This window comes from Aquarana catesbeiana, linkage group LG04 (assembly GCF_042186555.1).
Source record: "Aquarana catesbeiana isolate 2022-GZ linkage group LG04, ASM4218655v1, whole genome shotgun sequence".
In the NCBI taxonomy this organism is placed as follows: domain Eukaryota; kingdom Metazoa; phylum Chordata; class Amphibia; order Anura; family Ranidae; genus Aquarana; species Aquarana catesbeiana.
In genome coordinates, this window is record NC_133327.1 from 330,507,177 (window position 1) to 330,530,550 (window position 23,374).

The 23,374-nt window shown below is 44.7% G+C and overlaps 2 protein-coding genes across 7 annotated transcripts in view; one reads left to right on the top strand and one right to left on the bottom strand.

Moving 5' to 3' along the window:
* Positions 1-10,749, bottom strand: part of RARS2 (arginyl-tRNA synthetase 2, mitochondrial) — a 109,629-nt gene extending 98,880 nt beyond the window's left edge. The window contains exons 1-2 of one of the 3 annotated variants that reach the window (XM_073626916.1): positions 10,579-10,749; positions 3,072-3,145 (exon numbers count right to left, since the gene is read on the bottom strand). In XM_073626916.1, coding sequence (XP_073483017.1) covers positions 3,072-3,145; positions 10,579-10,614 — 110 coding nt within the window. In that variant the 5' untranslated portion in view covers positions 10,615-10,749. The remainder of the gene's footprint in view (positions 1-3,071; positions 3,146-10,578) is intronic. The other 2 variants (XM_073626915.1, XM_073626913.1) reach the window with 2 other exon arrangements.
* ORC3 (origin recognition complex subunit 3) overlaps positions 10,722-23,374 on the top strand; it is a 271,107-nt gene continuing 258,454 nt past the window's right edge. For 2 of the 4 annotated variants that reach the window (XR_012243893.1, XM_073626910.1), the window contains exon 1: positions 10,722-10,844. The gene's annotated coding sequence lies outside the window, so the exon portion shown is untranslated. The remainder of the gene's footprint in view (positions 10,845-23,374) is intronic. The other 2 variants (XM_073626912.1, XM_073626911.1) reach the window with 2 other exon arrangements.

Genomic DNA, 23,374 nt, shown 5'->3' on the forward strand with positions numbered 1-23,374 from the left:
GACACAAGTCCAACCCATGTGTGTGATTATATGTCAGTATTACATTGTATATCCCTGTATGTTGTGGTCATTCAGGTGCTTATCTAATAGTTTTTTGAAACTATCCATGCTCCCCGAAGGAAAACCACCACCTGTGGAAGGGAATTCCACATCCTTGCCGCTCTCACAGTAAAGAACCCTCTACGCAGTCTAAGGTTAAACCACTTTTCTTCTAATCTTAATGAGTGGCCACATGTCTTAGTAAAATTGCCCTGCTTAGCTTAGTATTGTCTTGTCTGCAGATACAGGGATTGAACCTGTTTACCCCATCCTCTAGGTCGTTTATGAACAAATTAAATAGGATTGGTCCCAGCACAAAACCCTGGAGGATCCCCTGCTGATTCTGTACGTTTTCCCACTTAAAAAGAAATGATCAGTCTCTTATTTTAATGGTAGGTTTATTTTAACAGTGAGAGACAGAACAACAAAAATATCCAGAAAAACGCATTTCAAAAAAAATTATAAAATTGATTTGCATTTTAATGAGTGAAATAATTATTTGACAACTTTGCAAAACATGACTTAGTACTTGGTGGCAAAACCCTTGTTGGCAATCACGGAGGTCAGACGTTTCTTGTAGTTGGCTATCAGATATGCAGACATCTCAGGAGGGATTTTGTCCCACTCCAAGCCTTTAAGGTTTCAAGGCTGACGTTTGGTAACTCAAACCTTCAGCTCCCTCCACATATTTTATGGGATTAAGGTCTGGAGAGCCACTCCTTTGTTGCCTTGGCCGTGTGTTTTGGGTCATTGTCATGCTAGAATACCCATCCACGACCCATTTTCAATGCCCTGGATGACAAAAGGAGGTTCTCACCCAAGATTTGACGGTACATGGCCCCGCCCATCCACTCTTTAAAGCGGTGAAGTTGTTCTGCCCCGTAGCAGAAAAAACCCCAAATCATATTGTTTCCACCTGCATGTTTGATGGCAGGGATGGTGTTCTTGAGGTCATCGGCAGCATTCCTCCTCCTCCAAACACGGCGAGTTGAGTTGATACCAAAGAGCTTGATTTTGATCTCATCTGACCACAAACTTTCACCCAGTTCTCCTCTGGATCATTCAGATGTTCATTAGCAGACTTCAGATGATTCTGTACATGTGCTTTCTTGAGCAGGGGGACCTTGTGGGCGCTGCATGATTTCAGTCCTTCACGGCGTAGTGTGTTACCAATTGTTTTCTTGATGACTATGGTCCCAGCTTCCTTGAGATTATTGTCAAGATTCTCCCGTGTAGTTCTGGGCTGATTCCTCACCGTTCTCATGATCATTGAAACTCCAGAAGGTGAGATCTTGGATGAAGCTTCAGACTGAGGAAGATTTACAGTTATTTTGTGTTTCTTCCTTTTGCAAATCGCCTTGTGTAGGTCTACAATCTTGTCCCTGAAATCCTTGGACAGCTCTTTGGTCTTGGCCATAGTGGAGAGATTGGAATCTGATTGATTGCTTCTGTGGACAGGTGTCTAATGGGGCGTACACACGGTCGGACTTTTTTCGACTGGACTGGTCTGACGGACGCCGACGGACCAAATCCGGCGGACAATCCGATCATGTGTGGTCTTCACCGGACCTTCAGCAGACTTTTCCAGTCGCAAATCTGACGGACTTTAAATTTGGAACATGCTTCAAATCTTTACGTCGTAACTCTGCCGGACCCAGAAATCCGCTCGTCTGTATGCTAGTCCGACAGACAAAAAGGGACGCTAGGGCAGCTATTGGCTACTGGCTATGAACTTTCTTATTTTAGTCCGGTGTACGTCATCACGTACGAATCCGTCGGACTTTGGTGTGATCGTGTGTAGGCAAGTCTGTTCGTTAGAAAGTCCGTCGGAAGTCTGCTTGAAAGTTTGTCGGACCAGTCCGGTCGAAAAGTCCGCCCGTGTGTACGCGGCATTATACAGGCAACAAGATGAGATTAGGAGCACTCCCTTTAAGAGTGCTCCCAATCTCAGCTCGTTGCCTGTATAGAAGACACCTGGGAGCCAGAAATCTTGCTGATTGATAGGGGATCAAATACTTATTTCACTCATTAAAACGTAAATCAATTTATAACTTTTTTGAAATGCGTCTTCTGGATATTTTTGTTGTTATTCTGTCTCTCACTATTAAAATAAACCTACCATTAAAATTATAGACTGATCATTTCTTTGTCAGTAGGCAAACGTACAAAATCAGCAGGGAGTTCTAATACTTTTTTCCCCTCACTCTACAGGCAAGTCTGACGTGTGCCAATAAACATTTAAATGATTCAGAGAAAGATTGGGAGAAAGTGCTGTGGTCAGATGAGATCAAAATTAAGCTCTTTTGCATTAACTTGACTCACCATGTTTGGAGGAAGAAAAATGCTGCTTATGACCCTAACACCATTCCTACAGTCAAGCACGGAGTTGGAAACATTATGCTTTGGAGCGGTTTCTCTGCTAAAGGTACAGGCCGACTTCGCCATATTGAGGGGCCAATGAACAGGGCCATGTATTGTAAAATCTTGGATGAGAACCTTCTTCCCTCAGCAAGAACACCTAGCCAGTCTCCAGACCTTAATCCTATAGAAAATTTATGGAGGAGGCTGAAACTTCGGGTTGCCAAGTGACAGCCAAGAAACCTTAAGGATTTAGAGAAGATCTGCAGAGAATCTGCGAAATCCCGCCAGAGATGTGTGCGAACCTGGTAACCAACTACAAGAAACGTCTGACCTCTGTGCTTGCCAACAAGTGTTTCTCCACCAAGTACTAAGTCATGTTTTGCTTGGGGATCAAATAATTATTTTACTCACTGAACTGCAACTCAATTTATAAATATTTTTGGCTGATATTCTGTCTCTATCATTTAAAATACACCTATGATAAAAATGATAGACCCTTCATTTTATTGTAAGTGAGCAAACTTACAAAATCTGCAGGGGATCGAATAATTATTTTCCCCACTGCACAGTGCTTAAAATGGGTAGATACTGTAAATACACCAAAGTTCTAGACCAGAGAGAGATAAGCCAGGTACAAAGAAAAAAAAAAAAAAAAAAAAAAGACGTCCTACTGTTTTCTGTGGACTTGAATTGCATGAATGTGTGGGATCAGTTTTTCTGGTGGTAACCCTAAAACTTGAGAAACCTGCAAAAAAAAAAAAAAAAAGTTGAGTAAGTTGTCAATTTTTATGACAGGACCACAATCACAATCCTGAAGCTGATTTTTTCCCTCTTACATGTTGTAAGAAGAAAGTGTAACCTTAATTTGACATGATTTTTCCTAATTTCCTAAAAATTTCCCTTTTCCATGACACTATTTATCAAGTTGATCTCAGGAATGTTTTACCCCCTTCATGACCAGGGCATTTTTTTCTATTCAGCACTGTAATACTTCAACTACTTTCTGTTATAAAACATATCCAATAAACAAAGTGAAAAAAATTCTTTATAAATTTAGGCCAAAAAGTATTCTGCTATATGTCTAGGGTAAAAAAAAAATCCCAATAAGTGTATATTAATTGGTTTGTGCGAAAGTTATAGCATCTACAAAATATGGTATATATACTCCCATTTACAGAGCTATGATGCTATACTGGTAATGGCTGTGATCAGCGACTTATAGTGTGACTGTGATAGTGTCTGTTTGCGCCATATTGCCTGGCACCCTACCTGGGTCACTGACACTAATACAGTGATAATCCTGTACATTGCTGTTCTAAAGACACTGGCTGGGAAGTGGTTAACATCTAGGAACAAAGGGTTAACTGTGTGCCTAACAATGTGTAATGTGTGTTAGTTTTACTTTACTGTTTGAGGGAAAAGAAACAGCCAGATCGCTGTTCCTATACACACACAGAGTGCTGTTTTTTTGTAAACACATGTGGCATTGGCTGAAATCAGCTGCCAAACACAGCACAGGTCAGCAGGGGGCACGCGCGCAAACCAAACCCAGAAGGCCAATCACGTACATGTTCATGCCTGTAGCTGCTGCCTACTAACAGTATATTTACTGCGAGCAGTCAGCAGGTAGCTAAATTACATCTGCAAAGAAGAAGAAAGAAAATATAATATTTAACCCAAAAAACAAACATTTGTGAAAATGTAACAATACATAGCGTAAATGCTGCTCATCCTTAAAATAAAAATAATGCAAGATTCTATTGTTTTCCCTAGGAACATTTAAATATAGACAATACTTCCATCATTAATGAATAAAATTACATTATAACTATTAGTACAAAATTAAAACGTTACACTTTAAAAAAAAATTGAGCCCTAGTATGCACCCCAATCTGTACACTTATTATGTGCCTGTCTAGGATAGGGCTACAACACTGGTCTATGTTACAATTTCTCCAACAGACTGTCCTGCAAAAGAAAAAAAACAAAAAAAAAAAACACAATATGTCCAACGCGTTTCAAGTACTGCAATCAAAACCTTCTTCAGGGGCTGAAAAAGGAGGTATCTAATTAATTATAACACAGTTGTTAGATACATATAAAAAATGAAGTAGCCAAAACACCTCAAAATCAGGCTACTGAGAAATCTAAACATTCCAGTGAAAGTTGGATTTGTTAAGAATATATGGTAATCATTTACACTACAGTGTACAAAATCCAAGGCCCTTAAAACGTAGGTGTCATTGTCCAGAATCTATGGACCACTGTCAGGTCGGTGGTGTCCATCATGAGAACCCCCCAAATAAAATTTGCAGATTATTACAGATTATTATGGTTTATATATATTTTTTTTCTTCATCTTTGAGAATTATCTTTGGAATTGCACATATTGTTCAGTGGAACTGTGAGAGGATCCCTGCTTCATGTTATACCAAAGGTATTGTTTCCCTTAAAGGGACAGGCGCAATTTGACCCGATTTCTGTAGATTAAAATATAAGGCGCGCATTGCGGGGTGTTAGGTTCACAGAAGATTAGTGAGGAGCACAGATTGAAGATTTTGGATTTACCGTATGTTAAATACGGGACCAAATTTCCCTGTGCTCTGGGATCACTCCTCCTGGTAGGGTTGTCCTGGGGTTACCCATATCTCTCATGTTTTCAGAACAATATTTTTATTTCTTTTGAGGATTTGAAAGATCTGCATGGTGTAGCCAACAATTTCTTTTTTAAATATTTGTTGTTCTGCCATGCTTATTAGGACACAGTTTGGGGTTTCCACCCTAGAGCTCTCGGAATCACCCCTAGAGGTGCTACTATCTTATCCTAATATTGCTAAGTTAGTTGCCACTATCTATAACCATCTTCAAGTGGCAGGGGCCAATCCCTTTCAGGTCTCCCATCGCAAATGGCTTATACTGGTTCCTGGTTTTATGGTATTGTTTTCAGGATATTAGTATGGCAGATAAGCTCATACGATTTAAGTTTATCCATCATCTTCACCATTTCCACCAACTGGTATGGGCTTTGGGTCTGCTGTCACCTGTCCCCGTTGTAGACTTGGGGGCGCTGACCTTCTCCAATATTTTCAGGGTTTGCCCACTCCTGTCTACCTATTGGCATGATCCGTTTTCCTTTTTTGAAACTATCCTTCACCTTCCAGTGCCTTGCACCCCAGAAGTTGGACATTTTGAAATTTTAAATGACTTGCTACCATGTACCCATGACACATTTTGATTTGTTTGCTCTTATTTTATTGTATTGGAAAAATCCTGTTTCGACATTAATACAACAGTTCTACAATACAGTGAATGCTCATTTGCCTTAATTTAGGTTGATCTACAAAGGGCGGGCCTGCCCCAAGAAAAATTTGGCAGCTCTGGCTTGACATCTGAGTCCTTTTGGGGAGACAATTTCAACTGTCCTAATCCCTCATGTATGCCTCATTACTGTTCTTGGTCTAGGGGACTGCTTCCCTGGTATATGCTTCAATGTCTATGTTCATCTTTACAGAAAATCTGTAAGGTGACCTTACACTGGACCCCCTCTCTCCCAGTCCCACGACCCCCCACTGTCAGGCATTAATGATGGGCTTGGGTGTGTTTGGATCGAGCCCGACAGGAAGCTGTCACTGCACACTGCCAACCAGAGGCCGTGAGGCATTTCCCGACCGGCAGCTGCACATATACATGCTGCCTATGATTGGTGGTGTGCAGTGATGGCTTTCTGGCAGGATAGATCCAAACACACCCAAGGCCCATTGCTGGTGCAGCAGGACGGGGGGGGTCCAATGTAAGGATGCCTTACAGATTTTCTGTAAAGGTGAACTCACACCTAAAAATGTATTTATTTTCTGGTTGTATATTTTTTTGTATTCTTCACTTAAAGTGGACTGATAGTATGTTGCAGTGCTGAATCATTTGGTTGAATTATTCAGTGCAACCAAGTGACTGTGCCAGAAGAGCAACTGGGGCTTGTTTTTCCACTATTGTGGCCAATAGGGGTGAGGTCAGGTGTGTTCTATTTGCAGCAGGGTCCAGAGGGGTGACGGAAGTTGGAAAAGCTGCACACATAGTTACATAGTAGGTGAGGTTGAAAAAGACACAAGTCCATCAAGTCCAACCTATGTGTGTGATTATGTGTCAGTATTACATTATATATCCCTGTATGTTGAGGTCATTCAGGTGCTTATCTAATAGTTTCTTGAAGCTATCAATGCTCCCCGCTGAGACCACTGCCTGTGGAAGGGAATTCCACATCCTTGCCGCTCTTACAGTAAAGAACCCTCTACGTAGTTTAAGGTTAAACCTCTTTTCTTCTAATTTTAATGAGTGGCCACGAGTCTTGTTAAACTCTCTTCTGCGAAAAAGTTTTATCCCTATTGTGGGGTCACCAGTACGGTATTTGTATATTGAAATCATATCCCCTCTCAAGCGTCTCTTCTCCAGAGAGAATAAGTTCAGTGCTTGCAACCTTTCCTCATAACTAAGATCCTCCAGACCTTTATTAGCTTTGTTGCCCTTCTTTGTACTCGCTCCATTTCCAGTACATCCCTCCTGAGGACTGGTGCCCACAACTGGACAGCATACTCCAGGTGCGGCCGGACCAGAGCCTTGTAGAGTGGGAGAATTATCGTTTTATCTCTGGAGTTGATCCCCTTTTTAATGCATGCCAATATTCTGTTTGCTTTGTTAGCAGCAGCTTGGCATTGCATGCCATTGCTGAGCCTATCATCTACTAGGACCCCCAGGTCCTTTTCCATCCTAGATTCCCCCAGAGGTTCTCCCCCCCCCCCCCCCCCCCCCCCCCAGTGTATAGATTGCATTCATATTTTTGCCACCCAAATGCATTATTTTACATTTTTCTACATTGAACCTCATTTGCCATGCGGAGAAGTTATTGCCCTGCTTAGCTTAGTATCGTCTGCAAATACAGAGATTGAACTGTTTATCCCATCCTCCAGATCGTTTATGAACAAAATAAATAGGATTGGTCCCAGCACAGAACCCTGGGGAACCCCACTACCCACCCCTGACCATTCTGAGTACTCCCCATTTATCATCACCCTCTGAACTCGCCCTTGTAGCCAGTTTTCAATCCATGTACTCACCCTATGGTCCATGCCAACGGACCTTATTTTGTACAGTGATACACCACGTCTACGGGCCTTCCTTTATCTAGATGGCAACTCACCTCCTCATAGAAGGTTAATAGATTGGTTTGGCAAGAACGATTCTTTATGAATCCATGCTGATTACTGCTAACGATACCGTTCTTATTACTAAAATCTTGTATATAGTCCCTTATCATCCCCTCCAAGAGTTTACATACTATTGATGTTAGGCTAACTGGTCTGTAATTCCCAGGGATATATTTTGGGCCCTTTTTAAATATTGGTGCTACATTGGCTTTTCTCCAATCAGCTGGTACCATTCCAGTCAGTAGACTATCTGTAAAAATTACGAACAACGGTCTGGAAATCACTTGACTGAGTTCCCTAAGTACCCTCGGATGCAAGCCATCTGGTCCCGGTAATTTATTAATGTTAAGTTTCTCAAGTCTAATTTTAATTCTGTCCTCTGTTAACCATGGAGGTGCTTCCTGTGTTGTGTCATGAGGATAAACACTGCAGTTTTGGTTACTGAAGCCCCACGATTCCCTCGTGAAGACTGAGGAGAATAATAAATTCAATAAATTCAATACCTTCGCCATCTCCCCATCCTTTGTAACCAGATGTCCTTCCTCATTCTTTATGGGGCCAATATGGTCTGTCCTCCCTTTTTTACGTACTTCTTGGTATTTTTTGCTCTCCTCCGCTATGTGTCTTTCATGTTCTATCTTAGCTGTCCTAATTGCACCCTTACATTTCTTGTTGCATTCTTTATAAAGTCTGAATGCTGAGGATGATCCCTCAACCTTGTATTTTTTGAAGGCCTTTGCTTTTATATGCATTTTTACATTGGAGTTAAGCCATTCAGGACTTTTGTTTGCTCTTTTTATTACCCAATGGGATACATTGGCTAATGCCCTTATTTAATATGCTCTTAAAGCAAACCCATCTCTCCTCCGTATTCTTTGTTCCTAATATTTTATCCCAATTTATGCCTTTTAGCAAGGTTTGTATTTTAGGGAAGTTGGCTCTTTTGAAATTCAGTGTCTTTGTATTCCCTTTATGTTTCCTATTTGTGTGATTTATACTGAAACTAATTGATCTGTGATCGCTGTTACCTAAATTGCCCCGTATTTCCACATCCGTGATCAGGTCTGTATTGTTGGTAATCAGTAGATCCAGTAATGTTTTATTTCTCACACTGGAACTCAGCCACTATATAGATCCGTGAACCATGTCAAAGGAGCATAGCCAGTTGGGGTTTCAGGCTGAAGCTGCATCTCTCAATATAGCAACTGGGATCTGGTGTGCAGTGTTTCTACCTTCTGATCTGTTTCAGCACGGATGTTACCTTCTGAGCCGTTTCAGCGCGGATGTTACCTTCTGAGCCGTTTCAGCGCGGATGTTACCTTCTGAGCCGTTTCAGCGCGGATGTTACCTTCTGAGCCGTTTCAGCGCGGATGTTACCTTCTGAGCCGTTTCAGCGCGGATGTTACCCTCTGAGCCGTTTCAGCGCGGATGTTACCCTCTGAGCCGTTTCAGCGCGGATGTTACCCTCTGAGCCGTTTCAGCGCGGATGTTACCCTCTGAGCCGTTTCAGCGCGGATGTTACCCTCTGAGCCGTTTCAGCGCGGATGTTACCCTCTGAGCCGTTTCAGCGCGGATGTTACCCTCTGAGCCGTTTCAGCGCGGATGTTACCCTCTGAGCCGTTTCAGCGCGGATGTTACCTTCTGAGCCGTTTCAGCGCGGATGTTACCTTCTGAGCCGTTTCAGCGCGGATGTTACCTTCTGAGCCGTTTCAGCGCGGATGTTACCTTCTGAGCCGTTTCAGCGCGGATGTTACCTTCTGAGCCGTTTCAGCGCGGATGTTACCTTCTGAGCTGTTTCAGCACGGATGTTACCTTCTGATCCATTTCAGAACGGATGTTACCTTCTGATCCGTTTCAGAATGGATGCTATCTTCTGATCAGTTTCTGCCCGGATGTTACCTACTGATCCGTTTCAGCCTGGCTGTTACCTTCTGATCCGTTTCAGCCTGGAGGTTATCTTCTGATCCGTATCAGCCCGGATGTTACCTTCTGATCTGCTTCAGCCTGGCTGCTACCTTCTGATCCGTTTTAGCATGGATGTTACCTTCTGATCTGTTTCAGCCTGGCTGTTACCTTCTGATCTGTTTCAGCCTGGAGGTTACCTTTTGATCCGTTTCAGCCTGGAGGTTACCTTTTGATCCGTTTCAGCCTGGAGGTTACCTTTTGATCCGTTTCAGCCTGGAGGTTACCTTCTGATCCGTTTCAGCCTGGAGGTTACCTTCTGATCCGTTTCAGCCTGGAGGTTACCTTCTGATCCGTTTCAGCCTGGAGGTTGCCTTCTGATCCGTTTCCATCCCGGATGTTACCTTCTGATCTGCTTCAGCCCGGCTGTTACCTTCTGATCCTCTTCAGCCTGGTTGTTACCTTCTGATCTGTTTCAAATCTGATCTAGCCTGGATGAGCTTGTTTGAATGTCTGCTACCGATCCGTGCTTTGCACTGCAAGGGCAAGTTTTGCATTGCTTTGAGCAGCGCTCCAAGTGTTTGTGTATGGGTCACAAGGTCCACAGGGGTAGTCAGGATATTTATAGTTAGTTCATCTTTTTATTTTTTCGTGAAAAGGTTAACTTACCTGTTAGGATGTGTGTCATAAGGTGTGTTGTGATGGGTGACAACATTCAATATAAAGGGTGTTGAAAACATGCATCTTCACACTTTTGTTATGAAGTTAAAAAAAAAAAAATGCACTGGTAAGCAAATCACATAGGTGTTACTCTAACCTCAAGGTGCATTTTACATAATTAGCAGTTTTCCTCTCCCCCATATCTATCTGTGAGCTTGTACAGCACTGCTGATGATGATGATGATGCTACAATAATAGTAACAAATAAGAACATGCAGCTGACAGTCTCACTGCATTACTAATCTTTTCCTTTTACAATACTGTTGCATTGTGCCCCTGAGTATCCTGTCATGGAGTGCACAGACACAAGGAGTGTGAGGTTATGTAGCAGAGATAGGAGGAAGGACACAGCTCTTACCTGCTCTGCTATTGCTCTCCTGAACAGACAAGCCATATCTTCCCCTGTGTAGTACGAGAAGTCGGTAGAGGAGACAAGCACCAGGTCATTGGGAACACATGAAGGAGAGACAGGCAGGAAGCAGCATGTGGGATGCTAGTGACCCGCAACAGCCCCGCCCCCGGAACATGCTCTCCACCAATCGTAGGCTCGCTCTCCGCTCTGACCTCTCTGTGGAGGGAAGTGTGACGGTGTGGAGACTGAGCAGTGTGTGTCTCACAGGACAGGTATGTCTATGTACTGTATGTTCTGTGCGGTGTATGAGGGCTTTCTATAAGATATTCCTGTTTATTTAGAGGTGGCACACTGAGCCGAGGGGGTGGGCACTTGTATTATGAAAACACACTACATATAGGGTTGCCACCTTCTCTACAAGCCGAACGCTTTACTTTAGTGTCTCACAGCAATTTTTTTTTTATAGTATACACTATAACTGGGGTCTTCAAACTACAGCTCTCCAGTTGTGCAGGAACTACAATTCCCATCATGCCTAGTCATGTCTGTGAATGTCAGAGTTTTACAATGCCTCATGGGATGTGTAGTTCCGCAACAGCTGGAGAGCCCTAGTTTGAAGAGTCCTGCACGATAAGATTGTAAAAGACCTGGAGCACTGTTTGGTGTCACAATGAGAGTAGTAAAACGGCGTGCCATGGCGAACAGTAGGCGAGTCCAAATTTTATCAACAGTGTGAGGGGCTTATATTGGCATGGTTAAATAAAACAAAAGCATTTTTGTATCCATAAAATATTCTTAGATTAAAAAACAAAAACAAACAAAGGTCACTGTAAATATAGGAACTTACCTTAACCACTTCAATACCAGGCACTTTCTCACCTTCCTGCCCAGGCCAATTTTCAGCTTTCAGCGCTGTCACTTTTTAAATGACAATTGCGCGGTCATGCTACACTGTACCCAAACTAAATTTTTATTATTTTGTTCCCACAAATAGAGCTTTCTTTTGGTGGTATTTGATCACCTCTGCGGTTTTTTATTTTTTGCTGAACGAATAAAAAAAGACCGAAATTTTTGAAGAAAAAAAAAAGTTTTTGTTCTGTAAACAAGTAAGTTTTCTCCTTCACTGATGGGCACTGATAAGGCAGCACCAGTGAGATGGCACTGACAGGCAGCACTGATGGGCACTCATAGCTGGCACTGAAAGGCTGCCCTGATGGGTACTTATGGGTGGCACTGAAACGTGGCATTGATGGGCACTGATGACTGACACTGATTTCACTGATAGGCATCACTGGTGGCACTGGCAGGCATTTTTCATGGCACTGGTTGGCATTTCCCTGGTGGTCTAGGGTGGCATACCTGGTGGTCCAGTGTGGTGGCCATCCCTGGTGGTCCTGGGCGGGCATGCATCCGAGGGGGGCCTATGCTGATAAACAATCAGCACAGACCCCAACTGTCAGGAGAGCAGCCGATCGGCTCTCCTCTACTCGCGTCTGTCAGACACGAGTGAGGAAAAGCCGATCAACGGCTCTTCCTGTTTACATCGTGATCAGCCGTGATTGGGCACGACTGATCACATGGTAAAGAGTCTCTGTCCAAGACCTTACCTAGATCGGAGTTGCGGTGTGTCAGACTGACACCCCGCAACAACGATCGCCGCGATGCGCGCAGTGGCTTGATATCCTGACAACGTCTGGTCAGGATATCGCAACCACGCGATATCGCAAAAGTGGGCAGTGTCAGTAGGGCATTGGATCGTAGACGTAGTTGAGTGGACACATGATTCAAAACCAGGACTGTCCAGGTGAATCTCGGGCAGGTGGCAACCCTAACTACTGCTCGCTTAACCCATTCCATTTAATCAAATGTAATGAGGAAGCAATATAACACCTCCTCCCTGCCTGTCAAATGCCTTCTCCAAATGTGGATTGCTCTTCAGAGGGCATCACATGTGTAAAGGAGCCCCAAGGCCCCATACACAGTATTAGATTTTCTGCAGATTTTTGTCTTCAGATTTACCAAAACCATGTAGTGCAAGAGCTTGCCTGATTGCATACAAATTGAAACTCTTATGGTTTGACCTCATGTTATATCATTTTGGTAAATCAGAAGAGAAAAATCTGCAGAAAGTCTGTTCAGCCATTCCAGTATTTTCTGTCAATTCAGTAGATAACTGGGGAAAGGAACATGACTAATAATGTTTACTTTGTGACATTGCTGAGTAAGGATGAGCTCAGGCGTGTTCGCACAGCCCACGTGCAGAGCCCGCCAGGAAGTCTGCGCTGCGCTAACCACAGGCAGTGAGACGTCCCGATGCGCGGCTGCAGAGATCGGGAAATGTCTCACCGCCTGTGATTAGTACAGAGCCGTGCGGACTTCCTGGCGGGCTCTGCATGTGGCCTGTGCGAACACGCCAGAGCTCATCCTTATTGCTGAGTAACCTCATGGTCTGTAGCAATTACAAAAAAAACCTTCCCTGGGCCCCATCTGCTTAGCTGGGGGAAGGGATAGGACTATTTAGGGCCCTTTCACACTACTCTGCAGCAAAATCTGCAAGCAGCAAGATTTTTACTGTATTTAAGTGTTTTATGTGCGTTTCTGGTGCGTTTATGGGTTGCCTGCACCTGTGAAAAATGGACACGTGACTGAAAAACCCACCAAAAACTTGAACGGAAAGCTGCGTTTTTGGTGTGGTTTTTCAACACCGCACCAAAGATGTAGCTTGCAGGACTTTTCAAAATGCACCGCACCCACAGCGCAGTGGTGTGAAAAGTCTCATAGGATTTAAAGGGAAAAATTTTTTCCCCTAATCGTCTTTCAGGACAGCCACCTGAGAGCTTGGCTCCTCCCCTCTGATTGGAAACACCTGCGCCAGCTTCTATAAATTTCCTCCTCCCCTGCTGGCTCCTCAGTTATTTGTGTTTCCTCCAGAGGGGAGACACCACAGGAACCAGCCAGGAGAGCCAGGGAGGCTCAGGCAGCATGTCCTGAAAGAGGAGTAGAGACTCCTAGGACAAGACCAGGGGGAAAATGTTAGTGTATACACCCGCAGCGGTTATAACACTAACCTGGCCAGAAAAACTTTCTCTGGATATTGCTACCCCCGCATCCCTGAGCGCAGGTTGAGGTCGGGGGGGCTTCCCTTTCATCACCGATCGCGGTGAAGCGGAGCGCAGCTCCTGCAGTCTCATGCCCCCAGCAGCGTGTGGAGTAGAACATGCCGGGTACTGGGATTGCGAGGCCTGTGGCGGGTGACGTCATATCCGGCCAGAAGGGGCGTGCTCTTCCAGGTTTGCGGCTTCCGGTTCCGGCCGCGAACGTTGAAAGGGAGCCAGGCATGGGGCTGGAGAGGAGCAGTACATGCTGTAGAGACAGCAAAAGCTCCAGAGGTAACACAAGGATGGCGGATGCAGAGGATTTGGACCGCATTGCTCCAGCCATGTTAATGTAAGGGGAACCTAGGGTGGAGCTTCCCTGGCCTGAAACCCCCCCCCCCTATCATTAGTGTGGGACAGGTGCAGGGGGGGGGGGGAGCAGGTTAAAGATGCTCAGGTGTCAGAGGGGGTGGACTCATAAGGCCCCTGGTGAGGCAAACCCGAATGAAAGTGTTGCACTCCTGCAATTATGCAGGAAAGGTTACTGTGTGTTAATGGTTGGGGGTTTTTCTTATGTCATTTCAGAAAACAGAGAAAACCAGGGCCTCTCAGGAGGTGCCCTTCCTGTAAAATCACCCTTAGAGATTCTTGGGAAAAACCATTATGTAAAGATTGTATTAGCAAACTAGTACAAGAACATTTTTCAGAGCAGGGTGAACTAGCGGCATCTGTTAAAGAATTGTCTAGTACGTTCGAATCCTTCAAAAACTTTTTTGAGGGGTTTTAGATGCCACAGTTTCAGACTGCTCCTCCGACAACAACGGTACCGAAAGCTCAGGCAATACCCTCCACTAGTGCAGGTCCTTCAGCAGCCCCTAGAGAGTAGGTGGAAGAGGAACCTGACAGTGCAACTTCTGGCTCCCAAGATTCTGAGGGGGAAGCTCTGGGTGGGGATTCCAGGAAGCCATCCCGATACAAACTCTCATTAGAAGAGGTAGATCACCTTTTAGGGGCCATTTATACCACACCAGGTATATCAACGGAGAAGAAACCGTTATCATTGCACGATCAGATGTATGAGGGCCTAGGGGAACGGGAAATGAGGAATTTTCCTGTTCATGAGGTCCTAGTAGAGGCTATTAAGAAAGAGTGGCAGGAACCTGAAAGAATGCCATTCTTTTCTAAGGCCTTAAAGAGACGGTTTCCCTTTACAGAGGATCCAGCATCAGTGTGGAACAAGGTTCCAAAACTAGATGCAGCCTCCTCGCAGGTGTCAAGGCACACGACTTGGCATTTGAGTACACGGGGGTTCTTTCTGAGCCAATGGATAAAAGAATGGACTCGTTGTTAAAGAAATCATGGGACTCGACGGTGGAAGCCTGAAGCCAGCTATGGCGGTCACGGTGGTGGCTAGGAACGTAGAATTCTGGTTAAATCAATTGCAGGCTCACATTGAAGAAGGAGCAGATTCTGGCTTAATTTCCCACACTCCTGCAAGGTCTTGCGTATATCGCAGACGCCTCCACAGAACTGGTTTGGATGGCAGCCAGGTCCTCCACACTGGCCAATTCCACAAGAAGGGCCCTTTGGCTTAAGACATGGCAGGGTGACTGCGCGTCCAAAGCCAAACTGTGCGGGATTCCCTTTACAGGGGCTCTGCTGTTCGGACCAGGGTTAGGAAAGGTGCTGGACCGAACTGCAGATAGGAAGAAGGCGTTTCCACTGAAGCGTAAAGCTAATTGGAAACAGCCACAACAAAGTAAGAAGCGGCAAAGAGGGAATACAAGATCCCGCTTTACAACTCCCAAGATGGAGGCCCAGAGGAGACCTTGGGTTCAGAGAGGAAAAGGCAAGGGAGGGGCGATTTTTCATCCTCCTGAGCAAACCCAGAAGAAATGACAAAGTAGTCGCAGTGGGAGGGAGAATGGGGGCCTTCCTCCCGCAATGGGAAGGAATATCTTCCAACCCGTTTATTCTGAGAACAATAAAGGAAGGATATCGTTTAGAGTTTTCGAGATCACCCCCAAACAGGTTATACATCACCAAACTTCCGAGGATCAAGGAGAAGGCCAGAGGATTAATGAGATCCTTAAAGAAACTCAAAGAACAAAGGGTGATTATCGAGGTACCAAAAGAGGAAAGAGGGGAAAGTTTTCTACTCCCACATATTTGGAGTGCAGAAGACTTCAGGGAAGGTCAGACCAATCCTCAACCTCAAGCCTCTAAATTTGTCCATAACCTACAAGAGGTTCAGAATGGAGTCCATATATTCAGTAAGGGCACTTCTGCCCCCAAACTGTTATATGGTCTCCCTAGACCTAAAGGACACATACCTCCACATCCCGATACACCAGGAGTGTCAGAAATTCCTGAGATTAGCAATAAAGATGGAAGTAGGAATCGTGCACCTTCAATTTCAGGCTCTACCCTTCGCCCAGAATTTTTACAAAAATTCTGGCCGAAGCTCTGGCACCATTACGGGTCAAAGGCATATCCATCATTGCCTATTTGGACGACCTTCTCTTGTGGGCAGAGTCGCCCAGGAAGTTACTACAAAACCTCAGCTATACACAAATGTTTTTAGAAAGTCTAGGTTGGCTGGTAGATTTGGAAAAATCAAATTTACAACCCAGTCAGCAAATAGTATACTTGAGGTATGTCCTAGACTCAGCGCAACAAAGGCTGTTTCTTCCCAAAGAGAAAATAGGGAAGATTCAGAAAGAAGTGAGCAGTTTGCAAGCCAACTTACCATGTACCATAAGGCAGATAATGTCAACACTGGGACTGTTAACATCCACAATCCCAGCAGTGCAATGGGCAGGCCTGCATTTCCGGCCACTGCAGGTGTTCCTATTAAGGATATGGGATCACAGGCAGGAGTCCTTAGACCCCAAGGTTCTATTGCCAGCAAGGGTAAAAAGAACCTTATGGTGGTGGAGGAGGACAGAGAACATGAACAAAGGACGGCTGTGGAGCCTACCCATTTCCCGAATCTTAACCACAGATGCGAGCGGCGTAGGGTGGGGAGCACATTTAGGCTCTCAGATATCACAAAGGACTTGGGGAAAGGAGGAGAGGATGAGATCATCCAACTGGAACGAATTGAGAACAGTATGGTATGCACTTCAAACCTTCCAGGAAGAGCCGAGGGGTCATCATTTGCAGGTCAGGTCCGACAATGCGTCAGTGATCGCCTATATAAACAAACGGGGGAACAAGAAGCGGAACCCTGTGGTCCTTAGCAGAGGAAATCTTAAAATGTAGAGAAGAAAATGTACTCTCATTGTCAGCAGTCCATTTGAAGGGGGACTTAAACAAAGTGGCGGATTTCCTCAGCAGGAAAAAAGCAAAGGAGGGCGATTGGGCGCTGAAGCAGGAGGTATTCGAGCAGATTGCTCAAAAATGGGGAATACCTCAGGTGGACTTGTTTGCCTCAAAGGAAAACAGGAAAGTCAGAGCGTTCTTCTCCCTGAAAAGAGAGGATGGAGCGCTCAGGGTAGATGCGTTAGCACAAATGTGGGCATTAAACTAATGCTATGCCTTTCCCCCCACCGGTACTTCTACCAGCGGTACTAATGAAGTTACGTACAGAGAAGACAACACTAATTCTCATAGCGCCCTATTGGCCCAGGAGACCGTGGTTCTCTATGCTCAGAGAACTCGCGGTGGAGCCCCCCTGGTTATTACCGATCCAGGAAGATCTACTCTCCCAGGGTCCAGTACACTGCCCCCAAGTTCAAAGATGGAACTTGGCTGCATGGTGTCTGAGGAGCAGTTGCTAGAAGCAAAGGGGTTCTCAGACCGTCTAATAGACACAATGCTAAAAAGCAGGAAGATTGAGACACGGAACATCTACCAGAAGGTATGGAGATGTTTTAACAGATGGTGTACAGACAAGGAAGTTAATATTCAAAGCTCAGTAGCAGTCCTGGAGTTTCTACAGGACGGAATAGACAAAGGACTTAGGCCCCTTTCACACGGGACGGATCCGTGTTGATCCGCCCCGTGTTTATCCGCTGCTCAGCGGGGATCGCTCCGTTTTCCCCAGCTGAGCAGGCAGATGACAGGGCGGGACCCGCACACTGTGCAGGGACCGCCCTGTCAGATCTCCGCTCTCCCCTATGGGGGATCGGAGGAACACGGACCGTCTGTCCGTGTTCGTCCGATCCGCTCTGCAGACGGATAGAAAAATAGGATTTTCTTCCGTCCGCAGAATCGGACGAGAGCAGAGCTGGACAACATCGGGTGTTAGCGGATGTACATCCGCTGACACCCGCTATCCCATAGGGATGCATGTATGTCCGTATTTCATCCGAAAACGGATGGATGAAATACGGACATACTGTCCGCATGTGTGAAAGGGGCCTAAGTCTTAGCACGCTTAAGAGTCAAGTGTCAGCACTTTTAGTTTACCTGGAAAAGAGATTGGCATCTGATCTGTGGGTAATCAGACTCTTTAGATCACTGAGCAGACAAAGGCCAATACAAGTTAGTCTTTCCAAAGTGGGATCTGTCATTAGTGCTGCAAACTATGACAGCAGACCCCTTTGAACCAGTGGATAGTTGCAACCTGAAGATGCTGACGCTTAAAGCAGTCTTCTTGGTGGCAATTACTACAGCAAAAAGGGTCTGTGAGATGGAGGCCCTGTCAATCAGGCCCCCCTTTTTTCAGATCGCATAATCTTTAAGTTGGATCTGGCATTTCTGCCTAAAGTGGCCTCGAAATTCCACAGAGGCCAGGAGATTGTGTTACCATCGTTTTGCCCAAATCTGTCTAAAGAACAGGAAGTAAGGTTCCATAGTCTAGATGTGAGGAGATGCGTCTTGCATTATTTAGAAGCCACAAAAGAGATTAGGAAGACGGATTCCTTATTTATTTTGATTTCTGGAGTAAGAAAAGGGCATAAGGCCTCAAGACGCACCATAACCAGATGGCTAAAAGAAGCTATTGAACAGGCTTATAGGTTAGGAGGCATGCAGGTCCCAGAGGGTATCAGAGCACACTCCACCAGGGCAATGGCTGCGTCGCAAGCAGAAGGAGCTGGAGCAACGCCGGAACAGATTTTTAAAGCGGCAACCTGGTCCAGCTTTGCCACCTTTTGTAAGACATTATAGAGTGGATCTTTGGGCGGCTAAAGATCAGACCTTTGGACGAAAGGTCTTACAAGCCTTGGTCCCGCCCTAGGGGTAAGTGCTCGTTTATCCTCTCAGGTGGCTGTCCTGAAAGATGATTAGGGGAAAAACGAAGTTACTTACTGGTAACGTTCTTTCCCGTAGTCTTTCAGGACAGCCGGGTACCCACCCAATTGTGTAATAAGACATAGAGATTTCCTTACAGGAAATGTGATATAATGAATTATGTGTATCATATGTTCTTGTGTCTCCCCAGTGGACTGGAGGTGCTCTTTAAAGAACTGAGGAGCCAGCAGGGGAGGAGGAAATTTATAGAAGCTGGCGCAGGTGTTTCCAATCAGAGGGGAAGAGCCAAGCTCTCAGGTGGCTGTCCTGAAAGACTACGAGAAAGAACGTTACCAGCAAGTAACTTCGTTTTTCTTGCGTTTTACTTGCAAAGTAAAAACGCAGGAAAAACATATCAGTGTGAAAGGGGCCTTGGGCTACTTTCACACTAATAATTAGGGCTGGTGCGAATTGTAACAGTTCCTGATGTGGCTATCAGCAGCTAGGTTTGGCAGCTGGCCTCCTTCACTATATTGGCATTTGTCCAGCCATCACCACAGGTAATCATTGGCCATTCAGAGCGGCACGAATAGCTGTGGCCCCTGCTGAAATGTCATTATAGTGAAGGAGGTCTGCCGCAGCACCTACCCGCTAACAGCTGCAACAGGAATCTGTGATACTTGACACTACTATTCACACCAGCCCTAATCGCCAAGGTAAATGTAGCCATCCGCTGTTAGTGCTTTGCCTTCCTTGAACAGTTTAATTGCTAATGTACAGCAAAATACTGGAGGTGGACTTTAAGAAAAATGGGCAGGGAGGAAAAGAACCTGGAGATGGGCTTTAGGCTCGGTTCACACTGGAACCAACTGCGGATTGCACAGGAATGCTGTGCCATTCCCCGTTTCAGGGACGAATCAGGGATGAATCTTTGCCTGAATTTGGCCCTGAAACGGAGCCAAATATGCACAGCATTTCTGTGCAGTGCGTTCCGCAGCTGCCCTGGAGATATGTGAACCGACTCCATAGAGAGCCAGTCACAATCTACTGTCATGCGAATTTGATGCGGTGAAATCCACATCCAGTTTGCATAGGTGTGAACTGGACATTCCCTAAAACTTTCTAAGGTAACAAAAGATGCCCAAGTTGCTCAGGCACCTTAGCAGGACTAGTTAAAGCTTATCAGGGAGCAGCGGAGTAATGCTTAATGCAGTGGTTCCGACAAATAAATCAGAGTCCCGACAATTTACCAGGGCATGTAAAAAAAATCAGAAGGCAGAGGTCAGTAGTATGGCAGAGGTAAGTAATATGTAATGCAGAGGGTAACCATCACTAGCCCACACACAATCACAGGCTGCCCCTGTGCACATCAGTCTTTTCCATCCTGCCCTCCAGGTTCACATCCTCACAGATGCACACAGGCAGCCCCTGAGTTTTGTTTTTTGTCCATCATGCACCTCCTCCTCATCTTACTAGCAGAGACAAGCAAGGCAGTGACTCTTTATTAACTCCTCACCTCCTGGTCAAGTGATTGCAGCACTCCAAAGGTAACAACAAGGTTACCAGGACATGAGACTGATCAGGCTGGGGAAGGAACAGAACTAGTTAATGCTTATCTGGCAGTAGCAATCTTTATATCGAGCGCCAGACCTCCACTTCTCTATCAATCCGCTGGGGCATGTAATTTGCTAGAACCGCAGCACAAGGATTACTTCACCTGTGCCTGAAAATCATCAAATAGTCCCTGGGGAGTAATCCTTGTGCTTCGGTTCCCGGCAATTACATACCCCGGCGGATTGATCTAGACAGGGGGACCGGGACTTTAGTTTAATTGTCGGGAGCCTCAGCCGCTGTACAACTTTTATCCCACTGCTGATTTACCTAGTTATGTTCCTTCCTCAGCCCCCAGCTGCTGCCCGATAAGCACTAGCTATGTTCCTTCCCCCGACGCCCCCCACCTGCCACAGTCCGATCTAAATGAATCATGTGTCCGGGTTCCAGGGAGACTGAAAACCGAACACATGGTTTAAAATGATTCAAAACCCGTACTGTCCGAGTGAATCCTGGACAGGTGGCAACCTTAACTACACAGCATGCTACCTAGGTTGCCACCTCATCCCTTTAAATCCGAACACACATTAATTACACAGGTTCTGTGGCTGATTAAGGTGTAATTAAACTCACTTGTGCCTTATCTGCATTAAATTAGCCTCAGAACCTGTGTAATTCATATGTGTTCGGGTTTAAACAAATGAGGTGGCAACCCTAGTGCTACCTCAGGTAGTAGAGCAGGTTATGTGGGGACTGTGGCTGTAGTCCTTACATTCACACCTGGGCAGAGCATATTCCAAGTGATTTTGCACATGTATCCAGCTTCAAATGCTTGTTTCCTGGTCCACAGGAGGAGAGTGGTTCTAGGGGAGGAGAAGAATCTTCCAGGTGTAAAAATGTACACATCTGCATGTGTCAGGCTTTTACAGGTGCAGGCGTTGAAGTCTATGGGAGGCAAAGAAGCCTGAATATGCTCAAAAACAGGAAAACATTTTTTTATTGTTTTGGTTGTAGATCAAATGCATGCACAAATGTGAACAGGGACAATTTTTTTTTTTTTTGTAAAATAGAGAAAAGGTATACATATAACAGGTAATATACACTCTTGGAGAAAAATGACATAGGTTCCAATGCTCGCAAGTTTACATCGTTTGTACAAAAACCAATAATATTTGCCCCTGGAAATACAAAGGGGGAGATACTAGCAAATGTAGTAATTAACTGGACAGGGGCTTCCATCTATGCGAGCATCTGAAAACAAGTATAAAAAGGAAAAAAAAAGATCCAAAACATTGCTTCAGTTAAAGAAAAAGGCGAAAGAAGAGGAAAAAAAAGAACAGTAAAGGGGGTTAGAGAAGAATAGAGGATAGGAAGGAAAATAGATGAAGGAAGAGGGATGGTAGGTAGGGTATGGGATAGGGAGGGAGGGATTGTTGGCATGCATGTCAACACGTTTAAGAATACTGAAAATTGTATCTGTCATGGCATGAAAGAGGAAAATAAACCAAAAACATTAAAAGATTTAACTAGTAAAAGAAGAATTTACGTAGCAATACTTGATAAATAATCTTAAGGGGTTTGCATTATAATGTCCTTATAGTAGGAGGTGGACTGGAATTTTAGCCAGGGTGCCCAAGTTAGTGACTGTCTCTTAGAGGTGCCTTTAATGTTGTGGGTAATATCCTCCATGAGATGAACTTCATCTACCTTTTGTAGCCAAACTTTTATGGACAGGGTTGTTGGTTGGCCCCATAGAGTAGGAATCAAGGCTTTGGCGGTGTTCAACAGATGAGGAATGAGTGAACGCTTATATGAGCCTATGGGATCTTTAGTGGCATGAAAAAGAATATTCCATGGATCGTTGGATAGATTGACATCTGAGATCTGTAATATCATTTTGCGAATGTTCCCACAGTTCCTCCAGCACAATGGGGAACTGGCGGGGAACATTTGGTGAAGTTTTGCTGGGGTGTAGTGCCACCTGGTGAGTAATTTATAGTTGACTTCTGCCATTTTAGAAGCAAGAGAGGAGGTGTGCACTAGCTGTAGGACCTTATCCTTTTGGTTGTCTGTGAGGGGAGAGTCCAGATCAATTTCCCATTTAGCCAGGAAGGGCGGGTAGGTAGGATTTTGAAGAGCAGTAAGAGCTTTGTAGAATAGAGAAATACCATGTAGAGGGGGGTCCTTCGGATGAAATATCTCTTCTATGCTATTTAAATCTTGCAGACCTCTTAGCGGATGAGGAAAGGAACTTAGGAAGCGTTGTAGTTGGTGGAATCTCCATTTATCCAAAAACGTGATGGGTTTAGGGCCAAGGATCTCAGGGAGTGGTTTAAGTACGTTGCCGCGGAGAACATGATGTAGTAAGAGAGGCTCTTCTGAACCCCAAGATTTAAAACCTGGGTCTAATAAGCCTGGTAAAAAATATTCATGGTTGAGAAGAGGCATCAAAGGAGAGTCATACCTCCATGAGAATTTCTTATGTTAAACATCCCATATATCCAGTGAGGATATGTTGAGTGCTGAGGTAGTTCGGGCAAGGTTCCTGCAAGAACGTGGTATCCAGGGAGCTATCGAGAGATGTAGCTAGAAACTGCAGAAAACTGCAAAAGAGACCATGTTCTTATTTACTCTCTGTTGGTTATTTAAATAGAGTAAGAAGTTTGCTCTCTACCACTCCTCCAAATTGGGGTTTCTGGCCATAGCCTATACCATATTTGGAAAAAAGAATCTATCCTTTGGGAGGTCCATAGATTTGGGCATCCCTAGGATAGGAAAAGACAGCTACTTTTGGTCAGAAAGGGTATTAAACGAGATCAATATAAAAAATAAAGTATCAAAAATGTTTTATTATGGTTTAAATACCAGAAACATCAGTAAAAAATATTAAGTTATTTTCCATGTCTGTTAGTAACTTCAAGTCTTTAGATGACACATCATTAAAAAGAAAGATACATCAAATGTGCATTACATACGAT